Below are 13594 nucleotides of genomic sequence, written 5' to 3' on the forward strand. Positions count from 1 at the left end.
GAGATGTTGGTTAGAAATAAATAGTCTAATAAAAACAAATATTTGTTTATTCTCAATAAATAGAATAGCCATCAAGGAAAGCACAATGACTCTAACAAACAAACACAGAAAGCGTGCTGCATTTGCCTTCTCTCTTATAGCGAGGAAGTTGGATTTTGATTCTATTCAGGATATGGAGTAGGGATAGCAACTGTGATAATGTTGTGATATGTTGACTACTATGTGCACTGTGACCTTTTTGTACATCTGGCTGCTCTGCCAATTGTAAGTGAATAGCCTACATATTAACCGAATGTGGACATATATTGCATATTGAATCGCTGTGCTTTTCTTGATGGCTGTTCTGTGGCTATACACTTCATATTTCACTACATACCTTGCATAATTGTATAACATTTGATTTGATTTGAAGGGCAAAAAAGTAGTTTAAATTGTAATGGTCAGCTTGGATATAGCAGAAATATTTGTTAACAGATTTGGATGTTCTTGCAGGAAAAGTGAGACTTGGCATGCCATCCATATGTGTCAGTGCCACAGTTGATGCAACATACCAATGGCCATTTTGTTCTTTATTTGTCTACAGGCTATAAATGAGGGATTGGGTCTCTCTCTCTCTCTCTCTCTCTCTCTCTCTCTCTCTCTCTCTCTCTCTCTCTCTCGCTCACTCTCTCCTTTGCTCTTCATCATGCCCCTTTCTCTTCCTCCTCCTTGCTGCTAAACATCCTTTCCATCCCATCACCCTTGCACCAACCCATCACAAGATTTCATCAGATAATGGTACTGTCTTGGTAAAAAACAACAACAACAACAACAACAACAACAACAACAAAAAGCTCAAGGTGACAAAATATGAACAAACAAACAAACAAACAAACAAAAACAAAACCCAGTTCTTTTCTCTGGTATTCAAAGCCAGGTCTGTAGTCTTTCTCTGTCTCCTGACGATGAGCCACAGCGCCTGTCCCTTGCAGTGCTGTTGACTACAGCTTTGTCTCTGTCTCTGCACTACCTCAGCTGGTAGCAGTCTGTCTTGGTCTTCTGGCTCTGCGCTACCTCAACTGGTAGCAGTCTGTCTTGGTCTTCTGGCTCTGCGCTACAGTAGGCTACCTCAACTGGTAGCAGTCTGTCTTGGTCTTCTGGCTCTGCGCTACCTCAACTGGTAGCAGTCTGTCTTAGTCCTCCTGCGGTGGAGCCAGTACCCGCCAATCCCAGCGCCCACCAAGACCAGTGCAGCTATCGCTGCCGAGACTCCGACGACGGGCGAAGGAGGCACTGATGGCACTGAGAGAGGGTGGGTAGAACATGTTAATCTGGGGTACACCAGCCTTTTAATCTGTCAACTGAGTCATTATCAAATATTCATTATGTATGTAGGGGTGGGTGGGATGTACAGTATGTTACATGTTCTGTATCACGTGCTACTGTATGTGCTGTCATATGTTACATGTGCTATGTGGCGACATTCTTAGCTGTGGAACATGGAGTGATGTGTGGAAAGGATTACACCCCCTAGGGACATTATAGTCTTAGGACTACGATTTATCTACTCAAAATGTTGAAACTGGCACATTCATGGTGATAATGATTAATTATGAATACTGTAAGTAATCTGAATGAGAGGGGAGGGGGTGTTGTAATTTTGCAAACATTAGAAGAGCTCAGTAGATTTCTTTCACCTTCAACATCGACTTTAATGCTGACAGTAACGTCTCCTTCTCTGTTAGAGATGACGCACTCATAAACTCCAGCGTGGCTCCCGCTGACGGACTCGATCGAGAGAGTTGTTTTGTTCGCATGGGCCAAAACTGCCCCGTTGTGTTTCCATAGATACGAAGGGCTTGGGTTGCTTTCGCCCTCACAGATCAGGTCCAGTCTGCCGTCTGGTTTGAGGGACACATCCTCACTGGCGTTAACCACTATGGGTTTATCTGTTAGCACAGAAGAACATTTACATTCATTAATTTAGCGTTTATTCACAGCAACTTACAAAAAAATGAGAAATAACATTCAGCTAGGGATTAATGCTGTATCAATCAATCAATCAAATACAGACCGCTTGAAAACTGCAAGAAAAAAATGAAATTGTCAAGATTAGCTGTATTGTCAATGAAACGCAACAAAAATAAACTGGTTGATTTATCATGTTCATAACTGCTGTCAGATGTTTTATGTATATTTATAAATACTGTACTTCCACATCAATATTGGTTTAGATAGAATGTTCAGCTCAGTTGTATACATTAGTTGTATCTATATTTTGAAAGACCCATGCAATACTTTCAAAGTCTTTCATCAGAATGAGGATGCTTTTTATATATATATATATATATATACAGTACCCTCCAGAATTATTGGCACCCTTGGTAAAAGTTGACTAAAAATAGGTCTAAATAAAATCTTTAGGTGATTTATTGTACTCCCACAATGAAAACCAAGAGGAAAAATACACCCTGCAAGGGAAGCAAATTTATTCTGAGAAAAAGGAAAATCTCATAAAGAAATAAATGTTTTTAATAAAAACACGTCACTCACAATTATTGGCACCCCTACTTGTAATACCTTCTTAAACCTCCCTTTGTCAATAAAACAGCATGTAATATTCTTCTCTGACACCCCATAAAGATTGAGAATACAAAGTAAGGGATTTAAGACCATTCATCTTTACAAAACCTCCCCAGATCGTCCAGATTGCTAGGTCCACACTTGTGCATTCTTCTCGTTGACTCATCCCACTGTTTTTCTATGGAGTTTAGATCAGGGGACTGCTATGGCAATGTCTGAAGCTTGATTTTGTGTTCAGTAAACCATATTTGTTTTGATCTGTGCATTTGTTTTGGTTCATTGACCTGATGAATGATCCAATCATGACCAACTTTTAGGGCCTTGGCAGAGATTGTTTGATTTCCTTTGAAAATGTTCAGGTTTTTTTTGGTGTTCATGATGCCATGCACCTTAATTAGGTTCCCAAGGCCTTTGGGAATTAAAACAGCCCCACAATAGCACAGCCCCTCCACCATAATTCTGATTAGGCATGGGGTTCTTTTTAGTATAGTCATTCTTCTATGTACGCCAAAGACACCTTAAGTGTTTTTAGCAAAAGAGCATAATTTTATTTTCATCTGACAATAGACCACACTCCCAGACATGTCATGGTACCATTAAGTAACTCCTGCCATTTACATTGTTCATTAAATGACTCTACTGGCTTTAACCTGACATGCTGTCTAAATAATCTATTAGCAGTGAGGTCACTTTTGAAGATTTTTGGGGGGGACTTGGTGACCCCAAGATGATAGCTTTGTCTGTAACTCTCAACAGTAGTTCTTATGGATTTTTTTGCCTATCATACCATCCTCCATACTGTGCGTGGGAGCAAAATAGCCATGGGTCTTTGTCCAAGCATGTTTGCCACATTTCCAGATGATTAGAACCTTTTAGTCATCATTTTAACTGGAAATATAGGCATTTTCAACAAAATACCTAGTTTCCATAGGCATTCTCTTACTTACAAATGTCAACACAATTTCTTTTTATTTCAATTTAGTGTATTCTCTTGTCTCTACAATGTTGAAAAATGACTAGAGGATTTAGCCTCTGAGTGACTTCATTTTCATACCATAATGAAAAAGAACGTCATGAACTACTTCTGAAAGTTCACAGACACTCTGATTTACTTTAAAACGTTGCATTTACATAGGAAAATGCTCCTGTTAAATGTTGTACATAATATGTTTCAGGGGTGCCAATAATTGTGAGCAAGCTGTTTTTGTTAAAAATATTTATTTCTTTATGAGATTTTCCTTTTTATGCAGTTGCAAACTTAAGTTCGAGAGGAACGTGACGAAAACTTTGCCACGCCTCCACTTCCTATAAACTTGATGGCTTAAGGCCCCGGTACAGTTCACGCACCCGACTTGTCGTGCGACATGTTGACGTCACGGGGAACGTTGTAACCATGTATACTTGCGCGTGGTAGTCGCGACACAATTTGCAGTATTCTCCTGAACGGAGGCACGGTATCCATTGACGTTAATGGCAGTAGCAACTAGCTTCTTTGCTGATATTTCAGACTTAGCTTGCACAACTGAAGGATTAGCCTACCATCTCGTTTATGAGATGAGCTTGTGTAATCTCCCTAAATGGAAAGATATATATATATTTTTAGGTCTAGCAGATATCCTTTGGTTGAAAACAAATCTCTTCCTTACCTTTTGCTGGAATACTTATGTGCCTCGGTCCTAGTCATTTCCCCCTAATATCCTCCTGTTGCAACTCTCACTGGTAACTTCGTTAACTTATCCAACGTAGTTCACGACTGTAAACAAATCAGTCATCCAAACGGCAACTGCTGCAGCCTAGCCAAGTTAACTTCCCACTTTTCAAACTTACTATTATTCAAACTTCATGACTACAGTCGTTTTAAAAATGAATGGGCTTATTTAAGATGTTGGATAGGCTATATGATAATGCCTGAATGTGGTTTATGTGGTTGATGACTGTATAAGGACACTGGCTCCGTGAGCTTGGCTTCAATCCTAGTTGTCGTGCGAGGTTGGCGCGCGCGGCTGATAAAAAATGTTCGGTGTCCGACAGGTCGGCGCGCGGCTGAAATGTGGCTTGCGACACAGGAAATTACGTCATTTTGACGTCACATTGTCGCGCGACAGGTCGGGTGCGTCGAGTATACTCAAAGATAATTAAGGGCGGAGCAAGATACTTCATGAGAAGCCACTTCCTGGAACCCGAATCGCAAGAGGGGGGGTCAAAATCCCCCTTTATGCAGAGCAGAGGCAGCAACTGTTCCATTGAAGTCTATGGACATAGACCAGAATTTCAACTATATGCTAAAATCTCCATTCTCTAGAGTTAGGAATGTGAATTTTGGGCACGGTTTCATGACCCTCAACCCCTTCTGACCACTTCAGGTACCTTTTTAGCATTTTTGAGCATTCCCGTCTGGAGAAAATCGACTTTATATCAGGTGTGTCCCTCTTGTTTATTCTGCTTATTGGCCGGTTGCTACGTACGCTCTACCTTGACAACACATTAGCCAGCCAGCTGAACCAAATCCTGATTGGCGCTGGGGTAACTTAATGAGAGCAGCGACATATTTCCATTATTCCATTGATGTTTTTATTCAATTCCTTGTATGCTTTGTGTGTGTTACTTCCATATTAGAACTAATAAATGTAGAGGGCTTGAAAGAGCAGCAAGATTATTTTGGAACATCATCAAGCATTGATAATCGAGTGCTTGATTTTGTACACCTGTGGAAAGGGACCTGATGAAACCCATGAATACGTCTGACACGCAATGACGCGCCTCTTTATGCAGAGGAAGTGATCCCCGTTTTGCGCCCATAGACATGAACTACGACGACGTATCTTGCTACGCCTTAAGGATCTTTGGTATACTTCTAGCATTAGTCAACGCTCACCTGCCGGTGCTTCTGCAGCGTTTTTTTTTTCGCTCGCAAAGCAACAGCAGCACCCGCCGGCGGCCTAAATTTGCCTAACTTGCTCGCTGCAAGTGACCTGCCTCCCGTTGTCAAGCAGAACTTGCTGGCTTAGATTTTCGTTTACAGACTTCATTGCGTCTAGGTTTCACGGGAAACAATTGCAGTGAGGCCGTTCTTATTTGTCATTTTGTATGTAAAGCTGTTCCGTAAAGACTGTCTTAAAACTCACGTCGCAAACGTAGCTACAGGCTAGCTGAAGCCTCATTGGTTTACTTTGGTTGTTTTGGCTAGTTAATTTAGGCCGTGTTGGGTCCGCTCATAGGTAGCCGCTACTAGATTTGCTTCATGGTTCATTGTTGTCCGGTTGTTCAGTAGGCTGCCGGTATTCCATATGATTTGCGCGGGCAAGCTTATCACTTCTACACTTGCCGCGTACGTTACCAACCAAACTAGTTTTTCCCCTTGCAGGTAGCTAAGGCTAACGCGTGTATGGCTACTGTTGCTGCTTCTGCCGTCATTGCCGCATTGGTCTTTAGCAGTCTCTAGCTGAGCTGAAGGCTCCCGGCTGCATTTCAGTCTTATTTAGCTTCAACGTTTCAATTGGCTCAATTTGCCATTTGCTTTTACTGCGAAACCGCAAACAGCTGCTTCTAGAGGTAAGGCTTCTTAAGCAAGCCGCTAACTGCTGATAACTTTTCTAACGAGTTCATCGCGGCGATTGACTTGCGAGAGGTAGGCCTACAAATCAATTCACATGAACTTGTTTGCGCACCGTGCATGTGAAATACGGAGTCAAGGTCAATGTTCTGCCGCTGCATGAAACATAGTATTTTCATTCATGAAATAGAAACATAGTATAATCGCCTGCATTTCTTTAACCCAACTCAATGCCCGCTAGGCTTGAAGGTAGCTGATTCTCTGGAGCCGTTGCTCGGCCACTCATTGTAAAGAGGACCAGGTTTTTTTTTTTTTTTTTTTTTTTTTTCCCAGTACGTGCGTTTAAGAATGCAAACAAATCAAAACCCTTCCCTAGCTGACCACGGGAGCACCTACACCCGCGTGTAGCTTGCTTAGTACTTCCTAGCTGACCAAGCACTTATAACAGTGCGTAGGCTACTGCTCCTTTCCCATAAATGTGTGGCTCACCACTTCTCCTTTATGTCTAGGCTACAGCTGTTGGGCTACAGTATCTCATTGCTCATTTGCACTTGATTTTACTAAATTTGGTAGATAAGTATTTACTCATGCTGTGGTTCTAATTTTATTTCTGCACTTTCAGTCTCTTCAGTTGACCATTGGAGCACCAGTGCTGCAGCACATGTCATTATATTGTGGTTCTAATTTTATTTTTTCTGCACTTTCCAGTTGACCAATGGAGCACCCGTGCCGCAGCACATGCCCTCAGTTGCTCCTGCGTACTGATATTGCTAAATTGGCGGATATTTGATATCTATGATACTCAAATGCTGTGGTTCTAATGTTATTTTCTGCACTTTCTAGTTGACAACGGAGCATCAGCGATGCAGCACAGGTTCTCAGTTTAATTCTGGTCAACCGTCTTTTGACCTCGCCCCTCCAGCATAGGTGCCATGCTGAGCCACCTCCTTCCTTAGCATAGCGACCCCGTCGCTATATCTCTCTCCCCCATCATCTTCCACCGTCAGCGTGGCAGCTAATTAAAGTTCTTCCCTAGCTTCCCAAGAGAGTATATACACCAGCGTGTAGCTATGCTCCATTCCATCCTTAGCTGACCAAGAGAGCATACACTAGCGTTTTCTGCTCCATTTCATCCTTAGCTGACCAAGAGAGCATACACCAGCGTGTAGCTCTGCTCCATTCCATCCTAGCTGACCAAGAGGGCATACACCAGCGTGTAGCTCTGCTCCATTCCATCCTAGCTGACCAAGAGAGCATTATACACCAGCGTGTAGCTCTGAGCCATTCTCTGGAATTCACCATAATTCATGCTGCTCACCATTTCTCTTTTGCTGCTAGCTACTATATGGTTGGCTACAGTTTTTATTCTTTCCTTGCACTTGACATTACTATATTGATGCATATTGATATCTCTGGTTTACTAAAACACTGCTGTCCTAGTTTTATTTTGCCCTTTCTAGCTGATCCGTGGAGCAACAGAGCCGCAGCACAGGTCTTCATATTTTATTTCTTGTCATGTCTAACCACTTCCCTCCAGCATAGGTGTCCTACTGACCCAGAGTGATGAGCCACCTCCTTCCCTAGCTGTAGCGACCGCGTCGCTACATCTTTCCTCTGCCTATCACCGAACCGCGTTCGTGCCTACACCCCTTTCCCCTAAGGACCGCGTCCTGGGTTACTCCTTCACCTCCTTCCCTGGAGCTGTGCCATCACTCTTGGGGTCACCACATCATTCTAACAATGTTCCTTCCTCTTTCATTCCCAGGTTAATCTATGGATGTTACTGAATCTTCAGGTTCTCTTTCTGCTCCTTACCAAACCCTCTTGCTTCATCTTCTAGGTGCCTCAGTTGCTTGCATCCCTGGGGTGCATGCACGTATCTGTGCTGTGACTCGATCCCTGCAGAGCATTTTGGCTGAGAATAGACTCTGCCAAGCTTGGTTTCTCTTAACAATCACTCAGTTTCAGCTACAACATGACTTTATGCTCTTCACTAGTACCGCTCACTTCATTGCCCAACCCTCTCCTGCTGAGATGCTCTCATTCTCTAAATTTTGATCTGGTCATTCAAGCCTCCTATTGTTCCAAGCACAACTCCAACATCGACCAATGCTATTGAAATTTGCACAGACCGTTACATCTTTAGGTTACATTGCAGCAGAAATGGTCTAGCACCCAGATAACAAACTCCTTATTGTCCAAATTTGGCCGAAACTGACTATACCAAATGTATAGATACTGTAGATCGATACTTTATTGATTCCCAAAGGGGAAAATTCAAGTCTACAGCCAGAATGTTCGCTCTCTGGGCAGCTCTGCCAGGGTTCTTAGATACCTTTCTTAGATTCCCAGCGAAGGTCTTTTCAACTTGCTTGCATTTTTTGGGATGCTTTTGGTTCCTTCTCGACTTCTGCCAGCGCAGTAAGTTCCTGCATGATCCCTGCCAAGCAGTACCGCTTGTACTGACTCTGAGCTCCGCAATGGTAAGCAGTACCGCTCGTACTGACCCTGAGCTCCGCAACTGCATGCCGCACTCTCCTGCACTGACCCCAAGCTCTGCAACTGCAAGCTGTACTATCCTGCACTGACCCCAAGCTCTGCAACTGCAAGCTGTACTATCCTGCACTGACTCCAAGCTCTGCAACTGCAAGCTGTATTCCCATGCACTGACCCGTGTTGCCCTGTAATGACCCGAGCTCTGCTACTGCGAGTTCATTGCCCTGCATGTCAAAGTTAACCTTGAGGTCTCAAGCTAACTACATCGCACTATGCTGCTCCTCTCTTTTCACTTCAAATCTCATCTCAATGACAAGACATAATATTCAAGGTGGCAGGGTCCTGGTCAGGGGTCCCCACATTACTGGCTTGTTGGGGTGCTCACAGAGATCACACCAAATGCTGCCGGCGCAGTCTGGTTGGTGTGATACGGCGGTGCACTTCAGGACCCCAGCCTGCGACCTTGCCCAACTTGCTATCTCCGCTTAATTATAATCATAATGTTTCTGCTACTTAAATTGCAATAGTCTCCAAGCTCAGGTCTAGTCTGGTCCCCTTATTCGTGCTGCATTTATCCGTCGTCTGGCATCTTGCCTGGCCTCCGCTGCAGGTCAGGCACGATATCATGTTAAGCTTCACGGGTGCGCACGGTCGTCACTCCGGGCTGACGTCTGCCAGCGCAGTTAACGCCCGGCGTGATCCCATGATGCACTTCACGACCACGAGTGGTAATGCCAGCGCAGAGCCACCGTGCTCACGAGAAGCTCGTCAGGACCCTGACTAGTGACCTACACCAAGCACTCCCACATTCATTTATTTATCTGGCAAATTTTCGGATAGTGAACTTTTGAACTCAGAATAAATGTGCTTGCCTTGCAGGGTATATTTTTCCTCATTGTTTTCATTGTGGGAGCACAATAAATCACCTAAAGATTATTTTTTATACCTATTTTTAGTCAACTTTTACCAAGGGTGCCAATAATTCTGGAGGGTACTGTATATATATATAAACAACAAACTGAAATGTATGCATTGAAATATTTTGCAAGACCTACACAATACTTCCAGCTGGATGGTGTTGGATCTGGTGTCAGGAACAGGCTCGGCCGTGTTCAAGTCCAGATGAGCAGCACAGCTGTAGGAGACTCCGTGGGTCTCTCTGGAGGCTCTGATACGTTGGCGATACTTCACCGTGGCGAGCTCGTCACCCTCCTTCGAAACGACTTCCGTGTTCGTCCACGCTCGGTCTCCTTCGGTCCACCTCACGGTGACGTTAGCGTGCGGAGCCACGCTGTGGACCGTACAGTAGAAGGTGTAGACCCTCCCTCCAATCAGTGGCACAGGGGGGTATAGCAACTCAAGGGTCACACGGGCAGGGATTTCTGTGGAGACGAACACACACACACACACACACATACACAGACAACACACACACACACACATGCATACAGACGCACAGAGACATGTGCACACACACACACATACATACACACACACACACACACACACACACACACACACACACACACACACACACACACACACACACACAGAGCATCAAACTCTGGCACCTTGACCTCCACATCAATGGTACCACAAACTCTGTGTTTGTGAATTTACTCACTGTAAATGGTGATGGGGAGATGGGTCTGGCATCGTCCGTGTTCCTCTGAACTGGTGACGCATGTTATGCCGCGGCCCAGGGACCAGTCAGTCACGCTGGGCACGGTCCAGACCAGCAGCTGTGTGTTCTCCGTTGCAGCACCCACAGATGCATTCCAGCCCATGACGTCCACGTGGAAAGGGGTGCTGCAGGTCGCGGAGGCTGGGTCTCCATACTTCACCACCAGACTGGGAGGGTCGACGATGGGCTTCCCCACAGTGCACTCCTGGTCTGGCCCCCAAAAACAAAAGACTTGGATGTGTCACAGGACACAGAAGGAGGGACTATTATGGCACAGTTTCAGTTTCATGTTGTTGGACAATTCCCATGTAGGCCTATAGCCTGGCTAGCCTAGCGCCACCACTTCTGAATCAAATCACAAGCAAGGCAGCATGGGAACACCCAGGCTAATGTATTGTTGGCCAATGAGGAAATTGTGCTAGCAGTTGTTGTACAGTTATAACTAGAAAAGCACTCATGGAGCGCCAACCTCCGCTAAGCGAAAACATAACCGCCTCTTGGATACAGACAGATATGTAATCGTTTTTTCTCACGTAGATAATTTCAGACCTTCCCTGAAAATGTTATCGAAATCCATCCGTAACTTTTAGAGTTATCTTGCGAACAAACAGACAGACAAACAAACAGACAGACAAACAAACAAACACACAAACCCCGATGAAAACATAACCTCTTTGGCTGAGGTAACTGCACGGCGAGCATTAATGGTTTCACAGATGGTGCTTCAGGAACCAACTGTCAGTAAAAGCTCATTTTTTCACATGTTTTTTCGGACTCCTCACAAATCTCCATCAACAGAGCAACTCCCCCATACTAATGATATGACCACCCAGCATGAAGGCATGCCCAGCACAATCTTGGTTTCTTTGAACTCAAAAAAGTATGTTAATAATACTAAATAATAATAAATGTTATTTAAAGTGCCTTTCATGACACCCAAGGTCATAACAAACAAACAAACAAATAAAAAAACAACAAAAAGTTGTTTTAGATTAAAATCTTTGTAGCCGATTGATAGTTCTACTCAAACCAAGTATCAAGGTTTGTCAGGGATTATGATTATTGGACCCATTCTCATTTTCATAACCTTCCATTCAACACCCCATAACCTACACATCTGCACATCACATCTGTTGACCTCAAATCTGTGAGAATGTAAAAAAACAAGAAAGGAAGGAAGGAAGAAAGAAAGACAACTAAAGAAACAACTGGTTATAGGGAGAAAGAGAGAGAGAGAGAGAGAGAGAGAGAGAGAGGAAAGGGTGAAACCAAAAGCAAAAAAAAAAAAAAATTACAAATAAATATATTTCCTTTCAAATGAATCAACCTTCCCTTACTTGATGGTGTCGAGTTGAATAAAATCAGAAGCACTGTCCAGAAAACTCCTCGTCTTAGAGAGTAGTCCTCCATCTGATCCATGCTGAACTCAACAGACAGCCGCAGGCTGGCTGGTTGTGAGTGGGTTGAGCCCAGAGCCTGGTACCGACATGCCTACTTGTGCTGTTGAACAGTGAGTCATGATCTGCTGAAGTTTATCTTCCCTCTGGTGTAAAGTTAAAAAAAAAGAAAAAGAAAAAAAGGACATTCCAGTGCCTTCAGTGCATTCCATGCCATGTACGTTTCACCTCGGTCTCCTCCTGAATTAAACACATTCTTTGTGTAATTTGTGCCAAGTAAGCGTTGAAAGTTGGTAACTCAGCAAAGGTGCAGTCCAGGATTCTAATCCACTACACCTGGATGAAGTCATATCAGTTGCAGTGCCTTTGCCATAGACTTACAGTATGCCCCTCATTTGTTAATTATTGCCCTAATCAGTCAACTGAGAAAATGTGCTATTATGACATACCTCTCATTGGATATGTCAAGCCTTTGTTTTCTTTTAGATTTGACTTTTTGATTGATAGATAGATAGATAGATTGATTGATTGATTGATTGATTGAAACTTTACTGAACATCACATGATCAAAAGGATATATAAAAGCACAATAAAGCCCAAAAAGGCTTGTTTCCATTGTGGTCCTTATATGGAAGGGGACTAACAGCACATGGACTAAAACTTTGAAGGGAAAGTGAAAGACAATTAGCCTAGAAATCTAGATGCCCCTAGCGGCAGCAAATGTAATTTGGCTGGCGGGGCAGTCTAGCAACGCTCCGTTGAGGTAGGGAGCTGAGAACCCCCAGCACCAGCGATCCAATCACAGGGCTTAACATAATGGTGACTGACATGCGACCAGAAGTTGCGACGGTAACGCATCCTGTTATTTGAAAACAAGAAGATGATTCGCTTAGCATTATCCTATTGCGTGGAGAGGGAAGGTTACGCATCCTGCTACTTGAAAACAAGAAGATGATTCGTTTAGCGTTATCCTATTGTGGGGAGGGAATTTGAAAGACAACTGTTTATCCCACCCCTCCGATTGAGCCCTGTCTACGGTGAGTGTCCAGACCCTACATCTTGATGTGGGTCTGGCTCGTCAGGCTAAAAGACAATACAAAATGAAAACAAATACAGAACAATAAGGGCTATAAGACAATCAGAAAAGCAGACACATGCACTACAATACAACAATAGCTACATAAAGCACATTTATGAACATTTTTGCCAAGTTAGTTAAAGTCACTAACCTCACACACTGTAGCTCTAAGTACATTGCGCTAACGTAATCATTTGGTTATTTGCCTGCTGTGAATTATAGACAAAGACAGATATCTCAGACACTTAGTCAGACACATGGTCATGCACTTCGCCTAAAGAGAGGATGGGGTGGAGCAGCCTCTGTGGTCAATGAGCAGCCATACTATTTTAGAAATTGAGGGAAAAAAGTGTGTTTTAAAGAATATGTATTAGACATGAATAATACAGTAGTACAGTCTTCAAACTGAATTGTAGTTGAAGAGAAAATGCTACAAAGAAGGGCCTGTAGCCAGGCTAGCAACAAAAAACTTGGCTTTTAGTGACCAAACTTGGCTTGTAGTGACCAAACACATCACATCACTCCACTCAGGTTTTACTATCCCATGTGTTATTATATATTAATAGCCTTGGTGTTATATTGCATAGTCTGCTGCACTGCACATATTCATGTTTCTCACAGTGCCCTTTTCCTCCTCACTCACCTCAGCGTACAAGTCCTGGTCAACACTTCTAGCCAATGTCACGTCCCCCATTGACTACTGCAGTTTCATCCCTAAAGCTGTTCACCGCCTCCAATTAATTCAAAACTCTGCAGCGTAGGACAACAACGACAACAACAAAAAACAGCCGTGTAACACCGAATGGCTTCCTGATGTTGCACGT

General features: G+C 43.5%; 1 protein-coding gene across 2 annotated transcripts; it reads right to left on the bottom strand.

Annotated features, from left to right (window-relative positions):
• Nucleotides 1-33: 33 nt before the first annotated feature.
• LOC134074974 (cell adhesion molecule 3-like) lies at nucleotides 34-13594 on the bottom strand. 2 transcript variants are annotated; one of them, XM_062530528.1, is made up of 6 exons: nucleotides 13414-13594; nucleotides 11633-11838; nucleotides 10236-10505; nucleotides 9667-9993; nucleotides 1677-1928; nucleotides 34-1281 (listed from the first exon to the last, which is right to left on the bottom strand). In XM_062530528.1, the coding sequence occupies exons 2-6, from the start codon at nucleotides 11712-11714 to the stop codon at nucleotides 1148-1150; spliced, it is 1065 nt and encodes a 354-aa protein (XP_062386512.1). In that variant the 5' UTR covers nucleotides 11715-11838; nucleotides 13414-13594; the 3' UTR covers nucleotides 34-1147. The 2 variants fall into 2 exon arrangements, with proteins under 2 accessions (XP_062386512.1, XP_062386530.1); XM_062530546.1 differs by lacking the exon at nucleotides 13414-13594 and having other exon boundaries at nucleotides 11633-12121.

The sequence above is a fragment of the Sardina pilchardus genome, chromosome 1, assembly GCF_963854185.1.
Source record: "Sardina pilchardus chromosome 1, fSarPil1.1, whole genome shotgun sequence".
NCBI classification, from domain to species: Eukaryota; Metazoa; Chordata; class Actinopteri; order Clupeiformes; family Clupeidae; genus Sardina; species Sardina pilchardus.

What these genes read in the sequence shown, in the direction of transcription:
- LOC134074974 (XM_062530528.1), bottom strand. Translation starts at nt 11,714, where the DNA reads ATGGATCAGATGGAGGACTACTCTCTAAGACGAGGAGTTTTCTGGACA. An exon ending in TCTCCCCATCACCATTTACA is followed by an intron (nt 9,994 to 10,235) that starts GTGAGTAAATTC and finishes TCGTCTCCACAG; the next exon opens with AAATCCCTGCCCGTGTGACC. An exon ending in CATTAAAGTCGATGTTGAAG is followed by an intron (nt 1,282 to 1,676) that starts GTGAAAGAAATC and finishes ACCCTCTCTCAG; the next exon opens with TGCCATCAGTGCCTCCTTCG.